The following is a 26,363-nucleotide window of genomic DNA, read 5'->3' as shown; positions in this document are numbered from 1 at the left end:
AAAGTTTAAACAGTATCTTTAAAGTGCCTATCTCTTGTCATTTTGCTAGTTGTGTAATGCATGAAGCAGGAATTTATGCTGTTTATTCCAAATCACCTTAGAAGCTCTCCAGATTTTGAAATACGATTTGTGGAAAGCATACACAAAATGTTCACATCTTTAGAATAATTGGAGATTAAGTAAAAATGACCATGAGAAACAAGCTTGGGTTTATTTTTATTTTTGCTTTTTAGGGATTTGGAATTGAACTGCATTTTTTTTTAAAAGAGCTGTCCTAGTGCTGCGGTGTTACCTTTCTAGTTTTTGGCTTGGTTTTGTGATTATAATAACCCGAAAACTGCCAGCATATGCCATTATTACTGAGTTAAACTAATGGCAACTTGGATTTCCGTGCATCTGCAGCTTAAGGTGGAAATCGTAAAGTTGCTCATGTCGATTCCATAGGTTGAACTGTCTTCCCAGCTTTGGCTGCTGCAATAAAATCAATTAATTGAGGAAAAGTATTTTATTTATGAACTAGCCTTGCTGGAAAATATTTTGAAAATAGTGAGCTATATGCATGAGCCAAAGTGAGATTTTAATGGTATATTAAGCAACAATTATTTAACAAATTCTCTGGTGCCAAAAACAAACTATATCCATATTGTTGATCAAATATTTTTAAATTATATGTTAAACTTGATACTTCAACTCACACCTTAGTGTATGTTCCGATCTTTATTTTGTACTTCACAAATGTTTAATCAGTAGATAACATCATTGTTGCTGGATGCCAACGATCACTTCTGATGTCCAACAACAAACATTGTCAAAACAGTGGAATATTGCAGAGGTCACTAGATGTTTGTGGGAAGCTTTATTCAAGGTCATTGGCGAGTGCAATCACTCCACCATTTGACTGCAAAATTCCGGCCCATTTCTCCAAATCTTTTTTCATAATAAATTAACTACATTCCCAATGCTTTGTTGTTCATCCCCAAAGTTCGAAACAGCTCTGCCAGTTGTTCTCCTGCACTAATGGTTGAAGAACCTGAGCAGATACAAGAAGACCCAAAACGGCCAGTAACCTTGGTTTTGGAGAACTCGAGTGAAAATGACACAAAAGAGTTTGAAACTCCCAGCTCCAGTAAGTAATAGATTTTGTAAGTCAATTATATGAAAACAATTGGTCCTCTGGACCTGGAATAGAATCATTCAGCACCTTTCAAAGCCACAATATCATCCACCCAGAAGGATGTAGGTAACAGGTGCCTAGAAACAGCATCTGATTTTATTTCCATCTCTCTGATTCGGACACAGTGCCCTTCCTTCATTGCTATTTTGGAACTTGCATTCTGAAAGCAACTCAGCTGTTTCCAAGAAAGGCTTCTTTAGGACCAATCTCTAGAGGCTACAAATGCCTCGATAACAATAGCCTGCAAATAAATTATTTTAGTACTTAGCATCATTATTTCAGCATCAGAAGCAAGTCTAAAGATTTGAAGCCATTCAATGCAATTTGGAGACTTGTTTAAAAACTACAAAGAACATAATATTTCAGCAAATCTTGATTATTTTTTCCAGTATAAAAGGACTATTTCAACTGTGGATAGATATTAAACTGCATGTTTTAAAATGTATGATGATACTTTGTATTGTGGACTGATGAAATAAGGAAGATGTTAATGTAAATTTACACAATCTTTCATGCAGTACTTTTTGGTTCCAAAAGTCATGTATACATAATTTTCATGGGAAGGTAATGCATGGTGTATAGTGCTGAATGTTCAGTAATGTACAATTTTGTAACTTGTGTCACCTTTCATAGGTTCAAACCAGACTGAACAAGAGCTCCTCACCCTTGGTAACCAATCTCCAATTGACTTGCTGTGTGGACCTGTCCCATCCTGCTTGCCATCCCCTCAGCTCAGACCTGACCCAGTTATTCCTGAAAATACTGATCTTATTCAGTTTGAGGAACCTAATGTTGCAGGTGAAAAACTAATTTATTTTTTCCTTGTATTATGATAAATATACAGTATTTTATGTAAAGCTGTGAATCCCACAATATGATAGGGATGAGAAATTTGTGGCTTTTTGACATAATTCCAACCTTTCTGTTGGAAGTCTGACCTTGCCAATGTTTTCCCAGTTCCTTTACAGCCTTTACACACAGCATGCAGCCCTTGGGTGCATCTAGTACCCAAATATTTGCCATCCTCACCCAGGTTATCATGTCTGCCAGCTCATCATGCTGGCTACCCCAGCCTGTATGCTTCTAGCAGTTCCCAGGAATCCCTTGTTGTATAGGTACCTAGAGCAAATAAACTGTAGGAGTTGCTAATTGTATTAAAGCTACAGTGAAGAGGGAAAATGATGATTTTATTAAAGAATGATTTAAGTTTGTAATGCTGTACAATTTTCTAAACAGACATGTTGATCTTGACAGAGGAGGAGAAAACTGTCCTTCCTGCAGCCATGACTGAAGAGGCATTTACCAGTGGCAACATTAACAACCAGATGGAAGAGAATGTTCCCAGTGTATCCCAAGATGTGCATGAATCCAGGTCACGGCTCATGGAAGTGACTAACAGCCCTGTGAAGAAGCCCAGAAATAAAGTGAAGTTGGCAGCAAATTTCTCAATGGCATCTCCATTAATATTTAAATGAATTTAAGAAAAGAAAAGCCTTGTACTTGTGATTTTTTTTTTATTACTTGAAGCATTAAAATGGATTCTGAAGTGCTAAATCCAAAGAATTGGACACCCTTTTTATCTCCACCTTCTATTTCTGTATTTAACCTATTTAAAAAGAACCACAAAAGTAAAACTTGTAGGAAGAAAACTTGATTTGTATTTGGATCTTGACCCAAACAATTTGTTCATTTTACTATAGTCCATATTCTTTATGGCTTCAACTTTAAGATTCCAAGATTTGCATATAGTTTGATATAATTTAGTTATTTGTAATGTTTGACCAATGATTTTTGTTCTGAAGGTCAAAGAAAGCAATGTTTTTTCTTGCACTAAAATGCCTGTTCATATACTATCTTTCCAACTTCTGTAATGTAGTAGAAAAATTGACAGCTCAAAATCTGGTTGAGGTTTTTTTGATCCAGTACCTGCAGAACAAAAGGTCTTGTATAATTTAATAGTACAAGTGTATTTGAAATATTAGAATGTCACTTGAATGGCTTGTAATTACAAACTAGCTTCCAGTTTTGTTAATGTCTGTAGAAAGAATTGAATCCCATTCACTGATAGTGTTGGTGTCCTGTAGTTAAAGAATGAAACTAAAAAGCTTCTGGTATTGCAAATTGTGCTGGGATGTAATGTCCCATTAAGTTTGGGTTGAGTATTGTACTGCAAGTTGGTTTAATCAGTTATCTCCAGCCCTGACCTTGTTAATTACACCTAGAACCTGAGTTCACCATTGCCTTAGCAGCCTGCTACTCTTATGGTGTGTCTCCAGTCTGATGCCAGTGGCACTGGTGCAGAAATGAATTTAATGTGAAATATGCATTTATTGCATAAATCACAAGTTATGGGTCAGGAAAGGAAAACTGTTTAAAAGTTATCATTTCCACTTGACAGTTAATGGAACTGAATCTCCCCCTGAAAGTGGAAATGTCAAGGTTTTGTTGTTAAACCTTTTTTTTTAAAGCCATGTTTCATTGGGGAGTTTAGCATAAACTAACAGTCACAGAAGGTTGTCTTTTTATTGTGGAGTGCTTTTATTCCATTGTTTTTTTCAGTATTTGCTGTTGGGAAGTTTTATGTCTGTGATAGCAGTGCCAGTGTGAGGACATTGGGCAAGGTTGAAAGGATTGAAACTGTGTAGCAGTGGGTTTATTCGGCCTTCTGGACAGAACCTGGCTTTTACAATGGGTTGTATTTGCCAGGCTACATTACAGTTAACCTATTTTTTTTTACAAGAAAGGTTCTCCACTGGTGTAAGAGATTGTTTAGTAGTAAAAGGTGTATTTACTGAAATTATCTTTTTCTATGGACATGCACCTGTCACAGTGCAGGTTTATAATGAGCATAAACACTGAGATATTAGCTTCAGAAATGTTGTAAAATAGCAAAGCTGGAATGAATTTAACACTTGTAAAGATCTGTTCCATATTAAAGCTGGAGCTCAAATGCTGAAGGTATGGTTGGATGATATTTGTGCATTAATACATGTATAGATTTTTAAAGAAAAATCTTATTGAAAACAGCAGTTTAGTACTACTAAGGAAGCTACTGTGCAGGAACTATTGCCAAATACCTTTTCACAGTCCCTGTTTGAATTATCATCAAAAAAGAACAAATATTCTTATGTATTATTACAAGCCACTCAAGTCACTTTATGCTAGGTTTCTGGTTTGTGATGTCTAAACTCCACAATATCTATGGTTCTTGTTCTGAAATGGTTCATTTATGCAGTTTTGCATAAAGTTGTGTTGGTATTCACTAGATTGATTTTGAGTAACAAACTTTGTATGACCTATGTAAACCGGTAGAAACAGATTGATTTGAGGTCTTCAAACATTATTATGTTGGCTAAGTATTGGATATTTCTGAAAATATGCCAAGTGCTTCTGCTTTGTTTCCTTTCTATGAATGTCCAAAATTAAAACCAGTAAAAAAAAAAAGGTTACCAAATGCTGGATACTTTTGTTTGGGACCAAATTTATTTTGCCATAAATAAAAAATTTTACAGCAAGCATATTTTGTATTTGATTTGTCTTTCATTTTGGCTTAATGTTTTCAAAGCCTCTGTGGGAAAGTGTAATTCCTTCACTGACTCATGGGAATCCCTAATCCATAACTGCTCAAAATGGAAGGCGAGCATGAAGGGTTGCATTGAGAACTTTTTGTCTTCGTGTTGCAAATACATGGCTGAAGGAATGCACCATGTCCAAACTACCAGCTCACCCATCCTGTCTCATCTACAAGAGTCAAAGTCCCACATTGGCCATCTCAGAACTTGCAGAATAAAAGTGGAATAAGAATGAAAGCAAAGCATCCTGATCCCAAGGGTCTGTTTTAAAAAGAATTTTGAAACCTGTAAAATATTCTATAAAACATCCTACAATTGATTCCTTATTTATTTTTGGACTTCTTGGGAGGTTTTGTTCTGGTACAGGGTTAACTCTGGTTTTTCTTACTCAGCAGGTCAGGCAGCACCTGTGGTATTTCCTGAATTTTCAGTTTTTATTTCAGATTTCAGCATCTGAAGTTTTTTTAAATATTTCCATTGACAAACAGAAATTGTAGACAAGGCAAAGGAGCAGAAACCTAATGAGTGTTCCAAATCTTCTAGAGCAGCTTCTGGTCACTCACTAGTTTCACAGTTATTTTAATATTAGTTGTTTCTCCAATACTGTGTTCTACTCCATATAATATAAAAGATCTTGACTGTGTCATCTATTTCCCACAACTGTGATCTGACCTCTCCTCACAAGCAGAGCAAGGATAAAGTTTCCATTGTTATCACTCTATCACATCAGCTTTTCATTCACCAGATCATCCACAATTTCCTACCTTTATGTTAGGAATGATTACACAGCCAAATGCAACTTCACCTCTTTTCGAAAGGACCATTCCCTTTGCTACTCCCTAGTCCACTCATCCATCTCCACTGCACATTCCCCTCGATCAAGATGGCTTCAATAACAAGGTTAATGGCAGGACTCTTAACAGTGTGGAGGAACAGAGGGATCATGGGGTCCACGTCCATAGATCCCTCAAGGTTGCCATACAGGTCGATGAGGTTAAGAAGGCATATGGTGTTGGCCTTCATTAGTCAGGGTATTGAATTCAAGAGCCGTGAGGTGATATTGTAGTTCTATAGAACTCTGGTCAGACCACACTTGGAGTATTGTGTTCAGTTCTAGTCGCCTCATTATGGGAAGGATATGGAAGCTTCAGAGGGTGCAGAGGAGATTTACCAGGATGTTGCCTGGATTGGAGAGCATGACTAATGAGGATAGGTTGAGTGAGCTAGGGCTTTTCCATTTGGAGAGGAGGAGGATGAGAAGTGACTTGATAGAGGTGCACAAGATGATAAGCGGCATAGATCAAGTGGACAGTCAGAGACTTTTTCCCAGGGCAACAATAGTTAACACATGGGGACAGAATTTTAAGGTGATTGGAGGAAGATACAAGGGGGATGTCAGGGCTAAGTTTTTTTTTTACACAGTGGTGGGTGTGTGGAATGCACTGCTGGCAGAGGTTGTGGGGGCAGATACATTAGGGACATTTATGAGACTCTTGGATAGACACAGGAATGATAGAGAAAAGGGGGGGCTATGTGGGAGGGAAGAGTTAGATCTTAGAGCAGGATAAAATGTCAGCACAACATTGTGGGCCAAAGGGCCTGTACTGTGCTGTAATGTTCTATAACAATTCACTGCCATGGCAACCCTGACCTCACCATATCAGAGATATCCCTTTGTCCTATCCACGCCTCCCCACCTTCTCTGCAATTTAAAACTAACTTGTTTTCTCTCTCCCTAGTTCTGACAAAGGATCTCTGACCATAAATATGAACTTTGTTTCTCCTAACATTGATGCTGCATGATTATTGAGTGTTTCCAACATTTTCTGTTTTTGTTTCAGATTTTCAATATCTGCAGTGTTTTTTGATTTTCACAACTAAAATGAATGCTGCATTTCCCTCTGCATAGTAAAGAAACATTTCATTCCCAAGCAAATAACTTTATTGTGTTCAAGACCTAAACACACAACTGTTTAACTACATTTCAATAATTGTACATTTCATTAAAATAGAACTCCTAAATGGATAAAAGATTGAACATTGAATAAGGACAAATATTAGATTAGTCAATAGCATTTAAATACAAGACCACAATGAGTCAGGAGAAAAACTAAAGTTTTCTTTCTGCTAAGTTCAGATGTGTGCAAATATGCTTTTAACTCTGGGAATTAGTTTCAGAACTACTTGGTTCTACCATATTCATGAGCCCACCTACTGCTTTCACCACCACCTACAGTTGGTGCCACCTGAGCCTCTGATGATAAGCAGCTGCTTCTATGTTGAGTAGATGATTGTGCACAAAGGAAGAAAAGGAATATTTATTCAAACATAACCAACAAGAAAAAAAGTTAAATATAAATACTTCTCAAGTTAATTACAAGTACTTCAAGGGACATGGGGGAGAAATTCAACCTTGGGCAGTGATCAGCTGCCACCCATTTTGTGTTCCTCCCAAAGATGAATTTCTCCACAACCACAAACTCTCAATTTGTTAAAGACCCTTTTATTGCAAAACTTAATGTTCTAACAAAGCCTTCACTCTACACTTGATTACTGACAAATCTCAATTTACTTTTATAGTACATTAACAATACCCTATTTATCAATAAGGAAACACTTGATTTTAACACAATAAGAACATACTTTAAGTTATGATACATGACGATCTCTACTTGGTCACTGTACATTTTTCTGCAGGACAGAATTTGCCTCTATCCCTGTTAAAGTCACTGAGTTTAAATTTGTAAAGTTTGTTACCTGACTTTCAGTAGCTGAATGTGCTCTTTCAAGGCAGAGTGTTGTAATTGTTTGTGAGTCCCCAGCTGAAATGCCTGGCGGAATCTAGAGGAATATGAAATAAGCCTCGAAGAGTTGTTCCATTTGAAAACCCTGTAAAATCCTATTAGTGTTGGTAGGAAATTTTAGAAGTGGTATATTGTATACTATTATTACCTCTGGAACAATTTCATAGAACTACTTTGTTATCACACATGCCAGGTATAAAAAATTCTCATTCTACCACTGGAAACGAGATGCACTTTCCTTTTCAGCATGCAGAGTTTGTGATCCATGCATGAAGGGCAGACTCACTTCAACGCAGTGTTTTATCGCAGTATGGTATGGTCAGCTGTTACTCGTCCAGCCTGGGTGCAATTCTCTTTCACAAACACTTGGAGAGGGGATTCAAATATGATTAGTGGGGACTACATAATGTTGCACAGTGTAGTTCCACAGCAATCTTTTATTAAGGCCATTCCGGCTTTGGCAACTGATGGTTTGTTTGGAGGAGGTTCGTTAACTGCTGACATCTCTTTTGGAGCCTCTGCAATATTAAAATAATGAAAATAGTGGGATTTTGTTTCAAGTACACAATCATTTACCATGCATAAAAATAAAGGAAGCAAACTCTACAATCCTTCTTAAGTCTTCCTACCTTGATTCCATCCTTTCTCGACAGTCCTTCCCAAGTACCTCCGTGACACCTCCAATGCCCTCTGAACTTTGAAAGGTTCCTGGTCTCAACCAGCTCATCTTCACCATGGAACATTACCCCTCTACACCTCCTTCCCATACCAAGATGGTCTGAAAGCCCTCTGTTTCTTCTTTGAACAGAGGCCCAAACAGTTCCCTTCTGCCTGCACACTCATTCACCTGGCTGAACGCATTCTCACATTGAACAATTTCTCCTTCAACTTCTGGGAAATTGCAGGGGCCGGAGCTGTATCCATCTCCCTCTTGGATATGTAGAATGGTATCTGTTTCAGTCCTACTCAGGCCCCTCAACTCTTTTTCAGACATACAGGCAATTGTATAGGTGCTGCTTCCACTACTCGTATTGAACTCAAATGTCATTACTCTTGATGCCAATTTCCACCCTGCTCTCACTTTCATATTGTCCATATTTGACTCTTCCATTTCTGCATCTCTCTGTCTCCATCTCAGGAGAAAGGCTAGCAACCTATTGCAAGCTGACAGACTCCCTTCAGCTATCTCAGTTCCATTTCCTCCCACCCTGCTTCCTGCAAGGACTGCATTCCACTCTCCCAGTCCTTCCATCTCCATTTCATCTGTTCTAACAACAAGACTTTCCACACTGGTGCCTCTGATATACCTTCCTTTTTCCTTACTCATATCTTGCCCTCTAATATAGTTAACAAGAACCCCTGACCATATCTCCTCTATTTCCTGCACCTCTGCTCTCACCCCTCTTCTGGCCAGAGCAAGGATAGGATTCCTCTTGTCCTCACTATCCAGCCCAGCAGTATCCACATTCAATGGATCGTTATTTGCAATTTTATTCACCTACAGATTCCACCGCAGGATATCACTGCCATACACATCTTCTTGTCCCCTCCTCTTTCAGTATTCCGAGAGACCATTCCCTTTACAATTCCCTGGTCCATTCATTCTCCACCAATCACTCCCCTTCTCATGGCATTTTCCCATGCAACCATAGGTGATACAACACCTCTTTTACCTTGTTCTTTCCCACCATCCAGGATCCCAAACAGTACTTCCAGGTGAGACAGCAATTCAACATGCACTTCTTGCAAAGTAATGTAGTATATTCAGTACTCATAAAGCAGTCTCCTTTACATTGGAGAAATCAAACACAGATTGGCGGCCACTGCGAAGCACCTACATTTAGTGCACAGGGGAAACTCTTCAATACTCGATCCCATTCCCCCTGTGACTATCTGTCCGTGGCCTCCTGTGCTAATACAATGAGGCTCAATGTAAACTGAGGAACAGTACCTCACCTTCCATCTACTATGTTGCAGCCTTCGGAAATCAATATCAAATTCAACAATTTCTGGTACCAGAACTGCCCAATTCAGCTGCAAGGTTATCTATATGTGATGTTAACTCAGTGTTTCTCTCTCCATAGACACTGTCTGATCTGTCGGGCATTTATGGAGTTCTCCTTTTGATTTCAGGTTTGGCAACAGCTCTAACCTGCATCTTACAGCATTAACACATCAGTCTGCTTGTTATTCCTCTTTTTCACTTCTTTCTAACTTCTCTAATTAATCTATTAACCAGACAGTTCCATAAATATCAGAATCACATGAGCACCTGGCCTAACTCTATCAGAGATATTCCCTGCCTCAATGAGACAAACCTATCCAGAACCCCATGCAAGTCCTCCCTAAACAACTTCCACATTTCCACTGTGCACTTCCCCAAGAACATCTGTTCCCAATTTACACTCCCAAGTTCCTGCCTAATAGCATAGTAATTCCCCCTCCCCCAATTAAATACTTTCCCGTATCGCTGGCTCCTATCCCTCTCCAAGTCAAGGAGTTATGGTCACTGTCTCCAAAATGCTCTCCCACCAAAAGATCTGAAACCTGATCAGGCTCATTGCCTAGTACCAGGTCCAGTATGGTCTCTCCTCTAGTTGACCTGTCCACATACTATGTCAGGAATCCTTCTGGACACACCTAACAAACTCTTTACACTAAAGGGGTGCCAATCAATATCAGGGAAGTTGAAATCACCCATGACAGCAACCCTGTTATTTATGTACCTTTGCAAAATCTGCCTCCCAATCTGCTCCTCAGTGTCTCTGCTGCTATTGGGGGGGTCTGTAGAATACTCCCAATAGAGAGATCACTCCCTTTCTGTTTCTGACTTCCACCCACGCTGACTCCAGGACATCCTCCCTTTCTACAGCTGTGACACTGTCCCTGATCAGCCAAGCCACTCCCCCACCTCTTTTACCTCCACCCCTGTCCCTTTTGAAACATCTAAACTCCAGAATATCCAGCAGCCATTCCTGCCCTTGTGACAGCCAAGACTCTGTAATGGCCACCACGTCATAGTTTCACGTACTTACCCATGCTCTAACTTCATCAGCCTTGTTCCTGATACTTCTCACATTAAAGTAGACACACTTCAGCCCATCCAACTGACTGCAATTTTGCCCTTTCAACTGTCTATCCTTCCTCACAGTCTTTCTACACTCTGCATCTACTTGTACACTGAATGCACCAATCTCTGACCTATCACACGAGTTCCCATCCCCCTGCCAAACTAGTTTAACCCTCCCAACAGCACCAGCAAACCTGCCCACAAGAATATTGGTCCCCCTCCAGTTCAGGTGTAACCCATCCCTTTTGAACAGGTCGTACCCTCCCCAGAAGAGATCCCAACAATCAACAAATCTGAAACCCTGCCCCCTGCACCAACTCCTCAGCCACGCATTCATCTGCCAAATCAACCTATTCTTACCTTCACAGGTGCGTGGCACAGGCAGCAATCCAGAGATTACTACCCTTGAGGTCCTGCTTTTCAGCTTCTTACCCAACTCCCTATATTCCCTCTTCAGGACCTAATCTCTTTTCCTACCTAGTCATTGGTATCAATATGTACCACGACTTATGGCTGTTCACCCTCCCCCTTCAGAATGCTGTGGACCCGATCTGAGACGTGACCTGACCTTGGCACCCGGAAGGCAACATGCCATCCGGGGGTCTCTTTCACATCCACAGAATCTCCTGTCTGCCCCCCTTACTATGGAATCCCCTATCACTACCACTCTCCTCTTCTCCCCCCTTCCCTTCTGCACCACACAACCAGGCTCAGGGCCAGAGACCTGGTCACTGCAGCTTTCCCCTGGTAGCTTCCCCCCCCCCCCCCCCCAACAGTATCCAAAGCGGTATATCTGTTATTCAAGGGAACGGCCACAGGGGTACTCTGCACTAGATGCCTATTCTCCTTCCTTCTTCTGACAGTCCTGACAGCTCGGGAGCTCTTATCTAGGAACTCCTCAGTATCTCGTAGGAGCCAAAGGTCATCCAGCTGCAGCTCCAGTTCCCTAACACGGTCTGTAAGGAGCTGCAGCTGGATGCAACTCCTGCAGATGTAGCTATCAGGGAGACTGGAGGTCTCCCAGAACTCCCACATCTCACAAGATGAACACACCACTAACCCTAGAGCCATTCTAACTACTCTAGCCTGGCACTAGAGGAGATATCAGAGAAAGAAAGACAGAAAGAAACTTACCAAAGACTTACCTCAGCCTCTGCCTCTTCTCGCCAAAGCCTCTTGAGCCAAAGCCTCAAGTGCTCCACTCTAACACTGGTCTGCTTCCACAATGGCCGCTCCACTTATATCTACCTTCCTTTTATTCGCTGCTGTTAATTAGCCAATGAACTAGTAACAATTTGCAAATGTGCCTCTTTTAGACTCTTGCAAGGTGAAACTCACAAGCACATGCACAGAGACTCACCGCTTTTCAAAGCTCCCGCTCCAAATCTCGTTCCAGCTCCCGACTCTGCAAGGTGAAACTCACAAGCACACGCACAGAGACTCACCGCTTTTCAAAGCTCCCGCTCCAAATCTCATTCCAGCTCCCGACTCTGCAAGGTGAAACTCACAAGCACATGCACAGAGACTCAGCTCTTTTCCACTTGTTATAATTGACACACTGACTGTGTTTCTGTTAAGTATCAAGGGCTTACTGAAATAGCTTTGCTGAAAAACTGGTACAGTTTTTATTTTAAAGTCGTAAAAATGTAAACAGATATGTACTGGACACACAAGAGATTCTGCAGATGCTGGAAATCTGCAGCAAAACACACAAAATGCTGGAGGAACTCAGCAGGTCAGGCAGCATCTATGGAGGGAAATAAAAAGTCGACGTTTTGGGCTGAGACCCTTCATCAGGACTGAAATGTACTGGGTTGGTTAATTGAACCCAGAATATGGTGGTACAGGGGTTGCATTAGTCTGGGAGAATGTTCTTGAGGAGAGGGGGTGGTTAATGAAAGTTGGTGATCTTGTGAAGGCCTGTCTTGGATCCTCTGTTTAATATCTACATAAGTGTTCTGGATCCAAGAGCTGGAAGTACATTAGGTAAACATATAAATGTGCAAAGCTAATTTTCAGCTGTTAATATATTATTGATTCTGGTATCGGCCTATTGATCAGGAGACTTAAGTATGAACTCCAGTATGACAGCTGGGGAATTTGAATTCAATTAAATGAATTGAGATGTAAAAGCTAGTTTCTGTAATCTAACCTCAATCCTATCATTAAGCCCCCCGGTTCACTAATGATTTTCAGTGCAGGAAATCAGCCATCCTTACCCAGTGTGGCCTACACATATCTTCAGACTGACCATGAGAATATCTCTGAAGTGGCCTGGTAGTAAATCGAGGAATGCTGACTGACTTAGTCAGCATTGTCCAAAACCCATGACTGAATTTTTTAAAAATGACAGACTGACAAACTAGTGTACAGACTGGTAACAGATGGTAGAGAAATGGCAAGTATTTCACATGTTGACAAAAAAAAATCAGTAAAGAAATAATTAATTGAAAGACAATGTTAGTGAAGCATTCTGGACACTGCCTGATCTGCTGAGTGTTTCCAACATTATCAGTTTTTACAGCAAGCTATGTGGTTCAGGCAGTTTGGGCAAGGCAATAATTGCTACTCTAGTGTCAGTGATGCCCAAATCTCACCAAAGAATATCTTGTAGTTTACTTTCATTATTGTTGAAGAGTGATATGCTTGTAGACATCTTCCTCATATGATGAAATGGGGACGGGTGAGAGGAAAGGGGTTGGAATCCAGAACAGTTTGGAATGGACTGGTTTTTTTCATATTCTTACAATCAAAGTGTTCAATCTGTTTTCAGAGTTGATTTGTTCTTGCTTTGACTTACCTAGAGGTGCTTTAGTTCCATATTTTAGTGGTCTTAACTTAGACTGGAGAAATTCTTCCATTTCCTTGTCTTCTTCTCTTTCTCTGCAAGAAGAAAGTCGTTTTTATTGTCCCCACAAAATGTTGGAAGAAATTTTTTGTTTAGTGGTGAATTTTAATGTTCATTAAGATGTGAGATGTCATGCTCATGACAGAACAAATTTTACCATTTGTACTTTGTATTAACATTCCTAGCCCAGTCCTGGATGGTTTCAGCATAACTCAAATATCGAACCAATCAAGTATTTGAACCTTCATTTTAGAAGACTATCACTTATACCACTTCTAGTACCTATTAGATGTAGGTTCACTTAGAAATTATCCAGCCACTATTCAAATTTTATATTTTAGTATCCAAAAAACTGTCCTGCATTGCATGGGATTGAAGAAACATGCTCCCAGTTCTCCCGTTTAAACTCTCACACATAGGTATACCTTGATTTACGAATGTTCGATTTATGAATTTATGTTACTTCACAATTTAATCTTTACGGTACACAGCTTTGAGTTACAAATATAATTTTCACTATAACTAATTGCTCACTTCTTTCCATGCATAGGAATACATAGAACCAAAATTCCTATCATGCAGCCCTTTTGATTTAAGAAATTTTGCTTAATTAAATGTTTTCAAGGGATGCATCCCTTTCGTAAACCAAGGAATGGATGTACATTGTAATAACACTGGACATCAAGTTCAGTCCCTTCGTATATTCAGCAATCTGCAGTCTCATAGTAACTTGCCCTCTTGGCAGACAGATCTTTAATGTATAGCAAATTCTGTTATTTACTCTATGCATCCCTAGTTGATTAATCTCCCTTTATCACCGACTCTGCCTGTAATCAGAGTGCAAAATTATATTTCATGAATTTGAGTCTGTCAGTATAGCTGGTATGACGCATATAAACTGGAGGACCTCAGGTCAGGCAGCATCTATGGAGAGAAATGGATAGTCACCAATTTGGGTCGAAACCCTTCATCTGGACTGGATATCTGGTAACTCTCCAGACTGGCTCTTCTGAATTACCAGATTCAAATTCTTCAGGTTTAATTTTTCTTCAGGGTTGCTGGCAATTTATGAAAGTTACTGGGACTCTATAAACTTAGGCACAAACTCCTGCTTCCTGCAGTTCACAGAGTGGAGACTAGAGTAGCTCCTCTTCTGCATTTGATTGGCTCACAGAAGGGATGGGATGATTACAGGAAAGCAGTTCACAGAGCGATAGCGAGGATGATTGATGTCTGATCGGATCCAGGAAACTGTCAATCAGAATGGTGCCTGCTGTGTCCCTTGCATGTATGTGTGCACTGGCATGGGACTCGGGAGGGAGGCTTATGGCAGTAAACAGCAGGTGGTGCTGCACACAGAGACCGACTGACTGAGCAGTAAACAATTCATTGTAACTTTTCCTTTCAGAAACGCTTTATGTTCCTCAGAGACTCTTTGTTTCCAAGGCTCCAGCTGACAACTGTCCAGTCAACCAGCACAGCACAGTGCCTGTACCCCCTCCGTCTGCTGCCTACTAGTTGAGAGCCTCTGATAGACCGGCAATGTAGTTCACATCTCTTTAGAAACAGCTGCATGTGCAGATCTCAGGATAAGCTAAGTTCAAAACTCCCATGTCTGTGATGTTCTCTTTTCAGAGACAGTGTAAAGATGATTAAAATTAGATTTGCTCACACCCGTAACTCTGCTGTTCTGTCATCTAGGCTCACCAGAACCAGGCAGAGTTCAGAAGTTCTTAATCTGTAACTGTTCCACTGCCTCACCTCACTCCAAGTGTGGGAGTAACTTAATGTGGCCCTGGATGTGGTTTAAGACACTCAATTTAAACAAAAGCCATTCTTTGTATCTTTTGAACTATGGTTGAATTCTGGTCTGGGTTGATTTAAAGCATCCAGTTACACAGATTAACATGGACAAGCCTGCATCAAGTGTCATTTATGTTTTAATATTCCAGGTAAAAGGCATGCGTGCATGCACGCGTGCACACACACACACACATCATTTGTACCCCATTCACCTCCCCAAATATTCATTCCCTTCACTGCCACCATACAATGGTTACAGTGCATATCATCTTCAAAATGCACTGCAGGCTAATGCATCTCCCAAATCTCTACTACCAGGAAGGACAACAGCTTCTGTCACAACCCCCAGATGTACACCAGTAGTTCACCAATCCTTTATTTGCCTCTGGGTCTAGGTCCTGGAACTCTGTCCAATAGGGAGCATTTCAGCAGAAGAACTGCAGTTATTCAGCAAGATGGCTCACCACCACTAGTTCAAGGCTAATTATGCATGGACAATAAGCTCTTGGCATTATTGGTGATGCTCAGATCACAAAAATGTAATAATTAAAAAATATATAGTTATTGCTGGAACTCCACCTCAATTGGGCAATAATTAATGAACAGTACCATGAGATTAAAGGTAATCACTGATCTAATTACTGCAGCACTCTTGTTAAAGAAGTATCATTATCAACAACGTTGTTGAGTAGACTAGTTCCTCGCTCCTTTTATTCTACAAGCGGGAAATAAAATAGGCAGAAAAAAGTCAAGTAAGTAAGTGACTCTACCAAGTTCAATGTTTTACCTTAATCTCTCCACTTCTGCATCCTCAACCAGGAAGTCTCTTTTCTCCACTAATTTCTGGATTTTCTGGATCAGCATATCCTCCTTCTGCTTGTCCTCTTTGCATTTATCCTTTTCTGCATAGAATATTGAAAGCAGAGTAAAGTTACAACCAATTCAGTACTGTGCAGTAACACTTCCCCAGTTTACTGCTAAATGATAGGAATCCAAGATTATTGCTCCACAGTCAATTCTTCCAAAAACATGATTACTAATTTTACTGCCCAGTCAACTGATACATTGGAACTGCTGGTAGTTTAATTGGTTACTATAAACTATCTCATAGTTTAGGTAAGTGACAAAAAAAATCCAAAGGGACATGAGAAAGAGAGTGAAGTTGCAGGGCTACAGGCAGAAAGGGAAATGGGAAAGATGGGACTACTCTCCTGGAAGCTGGCATGGATCTGGTGGGTTGAACAGACTCCTCCCTGCAGCATTAACTAAGTAAATATTATAGACATAAAAGCCCGATTTTTAAATCCGTGCAGAATTTGGTCTTTGTGAATTGGAAATTCTTCTGTTGTTGCAAAATTCTGGGCTACTTAACTCATTTAAATCCCATTGGAAGTCGTGGGAATTGAACGGTCCAGAGGCTGCTTGTTAATGCTGACTAGATGGCAGAATTGGTTTCCACGGCTTCCCACTATGGTCCCACAGAATGGGGGGTAAGTTTGAGGGAGGGTGTTGGAGGCCCAAAGAAGGATCCTTGCTCTTCCTGACCCCTCAAGGATAAGACAACAGTTTACTCTTCCTGCCCCTTTTTCTTGGTGGCTCCCAACTATCTTTCACCAGATAGGAATCCATGGCAACTTCTCCACTCAGGCCCCAGTTAAAATTGCAGTTGGGGTCAAATTATGTCATCAGTTCATTTGCAAAGAAGGATTGTCTCAGCTTTGGGTGGATATCCTTGATGAAGAAGACCATGTCACTGTTGCTGACTCTGTGGGCCTGCTCCTTGCTTGCCCCAAAGTGAAGCTGGCCCATTCTCGCATGCCACCCCTCTATTGGTGGCAATCCTGTGTGCTCCCTGAATATTAGCTTCTAACTTTGATGGAATTCTCTCAACAATTTTGTCTGTTGTCTGGTTGAAGCTCTGTGCCATGTCCTCATCTACCTCAAGTACGTCACCAATGTCTCCAGCCCTTCCAACAGCAGTAATATCACCTCCCTTTCCTTGCATAGTGTCACGTCCTTTGTTCTGTGTCCTGCCCAGGATCTCATCAATGTTGTTCAGTTTAAGAAACAATTCCCCTCTTTCCATGTGCAGGGTGATTCGTGGAAAAAGCTCATGCTTCCCAGCATATCTCACAGATCCTCAGTATGTGCACTCCTCCTCAGAGAACCTAGCTCTCCAGATCCTGTTACCATCACGAGCAGCAACATCCCAAACCGAGTGCCAGTGTTTCTGCAGGCCTATCACTCGGCTGGATAGAGTTAACAACAGAACATACTTTACTGAGTGCAGCTATTATCAAACTGAACTTTACCAAACTTTACCAAGGTCCTATCACAGGGTACACACATTTCTTAAGGGTACATTTACACTAATCCAGACTACATCAACAATTCAGCAATTCATCAGGACAGTGCAAACCATGTGGGTTCTGGGTAAATGAGCTGTTTCTTCATTCTACTTACAGGGCTGTATTTAACCTGAGTTGGATAGGTTATGAGACTGTTGTCACTGCAGTGTTTGGGCTGTAACTTGTGTTGCAATGTGGATTGGAGTGGTACAGCTTACAAAGAGCAAACGTATCCTACCCTTCCATACAAGCTATTAGTTTGCATGGTTAATGAAGCCTGTGATTGTCTTATAAGCTGACCACTAATTCGACAGGTGCATCCACAGAATAAGGCCATCTGAAATTTTCTGTAGTGAGAAAAAACCATTAGCCATCCAAGGAAATACATCTACCTATTCTTGTTTTGTTCATTTACAAATACAATGAGGTAAGCTGAACTAAGTCATCAAGACGTACAAGATGGGCAATGCAGTGAAAAAAATGTATAACTTCTCTGACATTTCCCTGCTCCTGCCTTAAAAAAGGATTCCCTGATAAGTTTTGACAAATTGATGGTCCGGTAACATAAAATTAATTCATTTAACTGAAGATATTGTCAAAATATTTTGCTCTGTTGCCTCATATAAAAAAACCCTGCCATCTCCCACCTTCTCAGCAGAGACTAGATCAGATTGTAATCACCCTACATCAAGTAATAAACACAATCGTACTATATCAGCAGCAAGCTGAAAACCAGGGCATGTTTGACATGCATGGCAGAGGTTGACTGGATTGTGCCTGGAGCTGTATGAAGCCAAGCACAAACCATTTTAATAAGGTCAATTCTTATGCAAATCATACACTGCAGTTTATATCACCAAACATCTACATCTGTTTCAATTTTTTTGTACTTAGAACTTAAAATATTGTTTTCTAACATTCCCTTCAGGTGTTTGTTTATATATATGTATTTACATATTGTAGACTGGCTCTGTTATTTGAAAAATTGTGTTCCTTGCTGCTTCTCACTGAGAACGCACAATTGCACATCATTGGGTTCACCCATTGACTAAATTACAGAGCCTCTGGTACTGTTGGTTTAATGTCATAGTTTTAAAATCAGAGTCGTTCTTGAAGTGTCGGCTTTTTGGGGACTGTTTGGTTTACTATCAGTTTTTGCTAACTTTCTAGTATGTTTTTAATGGTGATAAACATTAATCTGAATGGAAATGAGAAGAACTAGTTTAATGATGGAACAGCCCAGCTATTAACAATTGTACTTCAATCATATCCCTTCAAGCATCCATTAGAGAACAAGGGGAAAATATAATTTCATTTAACAATAGCACAAAATGGAATAACTAAACATGGCACACAAGGCTGTTATTTAAACATGTTGAAAGCCCTGTTGCTTTCACTGTGATGTCACTGCATCAGCATTGGTGTGCTTCCAAATTAATGTTATGCTGTTTTTAGATGTTAGTTTATCCTTAAGGTAAACATGGCAAGATTTTCTACTTCTGCACATTGATTGAAATGTTTTAATCACTGAAGTGGAAACTTTTATTAGACCGCTAGAAAACTGCAGACCCATTTTGTTATATATAGATTTCCTGAGTAACCTTCTCCAGAGCATTAATTTATTCAGGGTCCAGGAATTGTTGCAGTCCCAGAAACACAAAATTAGTTTCATGTGCAATACAACCCCTTTTAAGTGCAAACATTACATTTAAAAATTATCATTTCCAGGGTCCTCAAGTGGGAACCATTTAGAGGGTAACTAATATGATTCTTTTGTTACCACACCATACAATTAATGCAATGTTTTTCTGTTTTTCTCTCTCCATGGATGCTGCCTGACCTGATAAACATTGGCAGAATAGTTTACTTTTATTTTGCCATGAATTGGTCTTGGATCACAAGGTCACATTATAATCATGTATCTGGAAGGTTATTTGAGCTTTCCTAACTCATCCGACCAGAGACATCCTTAAATCCGTCCATGCTCACATCATGTAGCCTCTCAAATAATGCCAAGATTTCTGCTTCATTTACTTTATCTGAAGTTGACTACAAAGGTGATCACCACCCGTGGATAAAATGTTTCTGAAATCTGTACTGAAAATTACATTTTCCCCTACTGCTGGTTTAGTGATCTTTTAGGTTAGTTTTCTCTGTGCACTTAATAATTCTATATTCATAAAATCACCTCTGACAAAGTTCAAGGACAAAAGTCTAACTGGTGTTCTCACTTAAATCACAGTCATCGTATTTCTTTGTACTGCCCCAAACCCTTGAATGTCTCTCTTGTTCCTAAGTGGCCAGATCTCAATGCAGCAATTAAGTTGTGATCTAACTAGAACACTGTAAAGTTTGACTGATACCTTCCCTGATTTAGAGACTACAAGCTTGACTACATAGTTCAAAATCAATTGGGTTCATTGATCCCTGCTGTACCTTGGTTGAATATTTCAGTATTGAGTCTACTAAGAGGCCCAGGTCTATTTCAATTTCACCTGGAGCAATTTCAACACCATTCATGGGTTATGTGACCTCTACTTTTAATGCAAACATGAAACCTGCCTCATTGATCATCATTAATTTCATCTTCTATTGTTCTGCCCATTCACACTTCCCGTTTAATTTCTCCATAATTTCCACGCAACATCTTCCAATTCCACTGCCCCTCAAAGTTCGTATTCATGTGAATTTGAGCTTTTGCATTTAATTTTTGTATGAAGAATATGAAAGTAAATTAGAAAGAGTAATGGCCCCAGCAGTGGGTCCTGAATAAGTCTACTTGGTACCTAACCTCACTTTGATGTCATCTTGTGTTCTTCCTAGGCATTCGTGTGGAGTTGAGAATGATTTGCTTCCACTCCAGTTCTCTGGGTTCTGAGGCAGCTGTTGAGGCCAATGTGGGATCCACGTTCACTGCCACAGGTGGGCACGATGTGCCTGATGCGGGTGGCTGGCTGGCATGGGAGGTGGTGTACTCCTTTCTCTGTTACCACTGAGCTCCCACATGGTCCCAAAGGGACTTTAGACTCTTGGTGCCATCCCAAAGGCTCCTTCTCCATCTTGAGCAGTCGTAGGCCAGACACTCCTCTGAGCTGTGGGGCTTGTTCCACCTTTTCATCCTTGAATTGTTTCCTCTCTCCTCCAGGTATTCAATTGCTGTGATTGAGCTCAGAATAGGGTGCCTGTTTCAGTATGGTGACCAACGTGGCCTGCCCATTAGAGACGGCTGAGTATAATCAGAGCCTCAATGCTGGGATGTTGGGTAGGAAGAGGATATGTTCACTGAAACTGACAGTGGATATAGAAAACTTTGCAGAAACAATGATGGCGACTTGAGGTGTCTATTGCAGGTAATCTTTGTTTCAGAAAGAAACAGGAGGGCAGAAATCCATTGCTGCCCAGTAGTCAATAGGTTTTATATCAGAGTTGAGTTCAGGATCATCACTCTTTTCCTCAGATGGCCAAATGCTGTGCTGGTGTACTGAAGGTGATGTAGAACTTCAATATCATTAACCCAGAGGCAAGATATTCTTTCCTGTGACTTTTTTTTTCATGGCTTCCACTTATTTTTTGACTGTCCTATTGCTGCTACAGTACTGAAACAAAGATTTATTGTTATGCTAAGCTTCAATCACAATGGTCCCCCCCCCACCCCCAGGGCTAATTTCACCTCTCTGCTCATCATTAAACATGTTTCTACCTTTTCATTCCAATGAACTACTTCCACCTTTGTCCCTGCAAGATTTCTACATGCCATTTTCCCACCTGAACTCACTTATAATTTGCCCATGTAGTGTCATATTTGTTTTGTCTAAACCTACTGTGTTTGAAATTATATTTACCATGCACAGAACTATAACTGTAAAGATATTCCAATCATTAACAAATCAATAGGCGTCAATAGATTCTGAGTCAGAACACTATGGGTTCAAGACCTACTCCAAAGACTTGAGCACCAAAACTTAGGGTGATATTTTAGTGCAGTACTGATAAACTATCGTACTTGTGGAAGTGTCATCTTTTGAATGTTTCTTCTGCTCTCTTTGCTGAATGTAAACAATCCAGTGGCATTTATTTTGAAGAACAACAATGTAGTTATCCCAATGTCTTATACAACATCTATCATTTAATCAATGTCACTAAAATAAATATCTGTGAAAACATCTGGTCCTTATCACATTGCTGTCTTAGCTTGAAAATATATCACTGGTCCTTCATCATTGCTGGTCTAAATCCTGGAACTCTCCACCCAACAACACTTTGGGAGCAGTTTCATCAGAGGAACTGCAGCAGTTCAAGAAGACAACTCCACCATCACTTCATGACCAATTAGGATTGGACAATAAATGCAGTAATGCCCAAGTATCGTGGGAATGGAGAAAATCTATTTGTGAGAGCTTGCTGTGTTCATATTGGGTGCCACATTTCCTGCAACAGTGATTATACTTCAAAAGATTACATCATAGACTACCTCAGGACATTCTGAAATTTGTAATAAGTACAAGTCTGTTTTTCTCTTATTCCTCTCTCATTTAATTGGATACAGTTCTTTTAAATTGGACACCACTGGATCCTGCTTATTTTGATTTCCAAATCAAGTTAAACTCTTGCTTTGTGATTGCTCTGTCCTGGGACTTTTAATATGTTTTTGTACATTTTATGAATCATTTACCAATACCATTTTAAGATGATCATTGCCTCTTGTGGCTTCCCAGATGCAATGAATGAAGAAACAGTCATGCACTAGATCATCAGCACTGACTCAAATCAGTAATAGTTTTCCCAGTTATATTAATTTGATCAAAGGCTCCCAACAGGGTAATTTTCCTCTTGTCAACACCATACTGATTTCTTTGTAACACAATTTGCCCCAGTTTTTATGCTGGCTTGGTCCTCTATAGGATAGCCCTGGTGTGAACTTGGATTTCATAGCTTTAGTGAATGTTTGGTTAATATTTTGTGTTTGGGATCCACTTCAATATCATTAACCCAGAGGCAATATGTTATTTGCAGCTTTTTACCTCATTATGTCAAACAACCTTGCATTGATTTCATTCTCTGGATTTAGTCATTGTTCTGATATTATGACAATATTGTGATAATTCACCTTTTTAAAGAGTTGCCTCCTCTCACGTTGCCCCAGTGCCCCTCTGTACATTCAGGGATAATTTTCAGCTGGATAGCACGTCACAAGACTGAAGGTAGTAGGGGTGATACTAATTTTATAACGTGGCCATGTTATTCCATTGAAGTCAGCGATAAGAAACAGTGGGCTCTAAAAATAGTATCATATTCAATGGGTGAATTTCCCATCTTATGAATTAGGTAAAAAATATCTTTCTAGCCTCTGATTCATGTGCATTTCTCTGGGTATATGTGTGAGAATGATTTTGTAAATGCTGTTTCAGTTTCAGTATAAGCACTTGTTCTGGCCTGTATATACAGTTGGCACAGACATGCCTGAAATTACTTACTGACTTCTAATGGGACATTAATTATCCTCACCCTATTATCCACACTTAGTATTCAGAAGAATCTTTAAGGATAATGGGAGACCGGTGGGAGCTGGGACTACCATCAATTCTTGCTTCAGTGGAAAAGAATATCTGCTGACAAGGTCAACTGGTTCTACACAGTTTATTAATCAACTGATATTGCTGGCTCTTAGCTCTCCCCCCACAAGCCCACAGCAACCCATCCACCATGTTCCCTGCCATTCCAGCTACCAGACCTGCTGCAGAACTAACAGCCAGTCAAAATACAACCCAAACAGAGTGCCACAGGGAATACAGCATATTTTCCAACAATCTCATCAGTACGTCTGAATATGTTGACCTCAGCAAGACGCAAATCAATAATATCTATTCAAGTATCCTCCCGTGGCAATGAGAATTATTATTAAAGTCAGCAATCCTTTCAAGATGTGGTGGAAACAGTTCTGGCTGCCGGTCTGCCAGAGGGAGCAGTGGGTGGGTGGGTTAAGATCAGCAGACTGATGATTGCAGAAGCAGGAAGTCCTGCCGGCAGGAGTGACTGAGCTCAGTTCTGGGAAGAGGCAGAACCATCCGTAGAGTACAGTAATTTGGCAGCTTTCAGCTATCTACCTGCAGTGCCCTCCACTGTGGCAGATAATTATAGCTCTGGTGTACTTTATTAAGTTAGCAAGTATTACAGACTGAGAAAGATGGTAAACATATTATTTTTAAAAATGGAGTGGTCAAATGGCCTAGTTTCACCTGGGTGGGATCTGATGCAGTCTATCGGATGCGTATTGATAATGGGTATTATCTGATCAGATAAACTCAGGAAATAAACTAATTAAGGAGCAGAAGAAAAATTGCAACAACTTCTCAGTAAATCTCAGTAAAAATGCATGTGAAGGATACTTATATGCATAAAATCAACCTCAGTCACTTACATAAGTGTTGTCGTCAAGGATTATTGACCCAAATTACTAAATCATCCCCATTTTGACTGGCAGAGCATTGTCACCATATCTCTTTAATTGCTTTTGGGATCTGGGCATCACTGAGAAGACCAGGGTTTATTGCCCATCACTGATTGTTCTTGAGAAGATGGTGGTGATCCACCTCCCTGAACATTTGCAGTTGTTTTATTGATACTGTCAGGTAGGGAGTCCCAGGATTTAGACCCAGCAATGATGAAGAACTGGCAAGACACTTCCAAAATCAGGATGGATAACTTGGAGGGAAACCTCATGTACTTGCTGCCCATGTTCTCCTTGGTGGTCAAGGCCATGGGCTTGGGAGGTGTCGTTGGAGTAAACCTGGTGAGCGATTCCAATGCAGTTTGCAGGTTGTACACACCTGCTGCCACCGCGGACCAATGGTGGAGGGAATTAATATTGAGGGTGATAGATAGGATGCTAGTCAAGTGGGCTGCTTTGTCCTGGATAGTGTGGAGCCTCTTGAGAGTTCTTAGTGCTGCACACATCCAAGCAAGTGGAGAGTCTTCCATCGCCCTCCTGACCTGTGACATATATAAAGTGAAAAGACCACTCCCCACAGGATATCCAGACTTTTGTAGCCATGGTATTTATGTTGTTGAGTTTTTGCTCAATAGTAACCCCCAGGATATTACCGGTTACTTATCAGTGAATATAATGCCATTGAATCTCAAGGGTAGGTGGTTAGACTCTCTTTTGTTGGAGATGGTCATTACCTGGCTCTATTGTGGCACGAGTTATTGACACTAATGCACCCAGATATACCACAGCTCCCACTAAATAGTGTAGTATTACACATTGGATATATGAGCCTGATTTTAACTACCCTGGCCTTACAAGAACAATGAGAAAAATGAGATAAGATTAAGGAGCGGGATTGAATGTGGAATGAATCACAATCAGGTTTACTATCACTGACATATGTCGTGACACTTGTTGTTTTGTGGCAGCAGTACAGTGCAAGACATAAAAATTACTATAAGTCACCAGAAAATAAATAATTAAAATAGTGCAAAAGAGGAGTAATGAGGTAGAGTTCATGGGTTCATGGACAGTTCAGAAATCTGATGGCAGAGGGGAAGGAACTGTTCCTGAAACGTTGAGTATGGGTCTTCAGGCTCCTGTACCTCCTCCCTGATGGTAGCAACATGAAGAGGGTATGTCCCGGGTGGTGAGGGTCCTTAATGATGGATGCAGCTTTCGTGAGGCACTGCCTCTTGAAGATGTCCTCGATGGTGGGGAGGATTGTGTCCGTGATGGAGCTGACTGAGTCTACAACCTTCTGCAGCCTCTTTCAATCCTACACATTGGAGCCTCCATACCAGGCTCATACAGTGAGGGAATATGAATACCTCCTTATCCTCTGCCTTCAATTGCATGAATTCAGTGAAGGGAAGAGTGTCTGCCTTGAAGAAGGTGGGACCTAATTTAAATGTCAGAGTTGCATGCCAGGCATCAGAAAAGATGTGGAATAGTACGATATATTAATGTAACTGCATTGAACTCAGCCTCTGAAAATTGGCTGCATTGAAAACAATGAAACAAGATTTCAGAAGTGTGGTTCATTGCAGGTGTAACACCACATTGCCCCTTCAATGCACACAATGGAGTTCTGCAGTCTCTGGTATTTGCATCCTGACCACAGGTGGATTGGATAAGTAATCCTGTTTTAGTTTCCAGTGGGATATCTTGGGCATCTATTGACTCAGACGATTCCATTCTCCCTACAATCTCATGTTTTTGAATCTTACTGACAGCATCCTCTAACATCCACTCTACCCTACACACTCCTCTCCAAAACCACCAAATTTCACCTCTCTTTCACTGGTGCTGACCAGGAGTCTATGTTCAACAAATTTTTTAAGAAGCACCACTTAAAAATCGCTTGGGCCTCTCGACATGGGGGAAATTGACGTATGCTTTGGATCTTGCAGCCAAGATTACCGCCCAGATTCCAAATCAGGGCCTATATTTTCTCAGAGATCATAAAACAAACACTGCTAGTACCTACATTTAGACAATAAACACAATTTATTCCCAAAGACCACAACATTACGAAGAAGTAATTCCATAAAATGAACTATAATGTCAGTATTTTCTTTAGGAATAAAACAACCATTGAAATGGAGACATCAAGTCCTCTGGCTAAATGCACCCCTGAATTTACTATGCTTTCATTTGATCCAAGAGTGACTGGGCCTCACAGCGCCAGAGGTTCAATCCTGACCTCGAGTGCTATCTGTGTGGAGTTTGCACGTTCTCCCTGTGACTGTATAGA

At 40.4% G+C, this 26,363-nt stretch overlaps 2 protein-coding genes across 6 annotated transcripts in view; one reads left to right on the top strand and one right to left on the bottom strand.

Moving 5' to 3' along the window:
- Positions 1–4,684, top strand: part of LOC127573044 (meiosis regulator and mRNA stability factor 1) — a 56,261-nt gene extending 51,577 nt beyond the window's left edge. For 3 of the 5 annotated variants that reach the window (XM_052020822.1, XM_052020826.1, XM_052020821.1), the window contains exons 25-27: positions 983–1,126; positions 1,808–1,972; positions 2,411–4,684. In XM_052020822.1, coding sequence (XP_051876782.1) covers positions 983–1,126; positions 1,808–1,972; positions 2,411–2,649 — 548 coding nt within the window. In that variant the 3' untranslated portion in view covers positions 2,650–4,684. The remainder of the gene's footprint in view (positions 1–982; positions 1,127–1,807; positions 1,973–2,410) is intronic. The other 2 variants (XM_052020823.1, XM_052020824.1) reach the window with 2 other exon arrangements.
- A 2,045-nt stretch (positions 4,685–6,729) lies between these two features.
- The window catches only part of LOC127573580 (bMERB domain-containing protein 1-like), a 36,169-nt gene continuing 16,535 nt past the window's right edge, over positions 6,730–26,363 (bottom strand). Inside the window, exons 4-6 of the mRNA XM_052021939.1 lie at positions 16,059–16,173; positions 13,421–13,503; positions 6,730–8,068 (exon numbers count right to left, since the gene is read on the bottom strand). Coding sequence (XP_051877899.1) covers positions 7,950–8,068; positions 13,421–13,503; positions 16,059–16,173 — 317 coding nt within the window. The 3' untranslated portion in view covers positions 6,730–7,949. The remainder of the gene's footprint in view (positions 8,069–13,420; positions 13,504–16,058; positions 16,174–26,363) is intronic.

Source organism: Pristis pectinata, chromosome 8 (genome assembly GCF_009764475.1).
Source record: "Pristis pectinata isolate sPriPec2 chromosome 8, sPriPec2.1.pri, whole genome shotgun sequence".
Classification (NCBI taxonomy): Eukaryota; Metazoa; Chordata; class Chondrichthyes; order Rhinopristiformes; family Pristidae; genus Pristis; species Pristis pectinata.
This window is presented reverse-complemented; position numbering and strand designations above follow the sequence as displayed.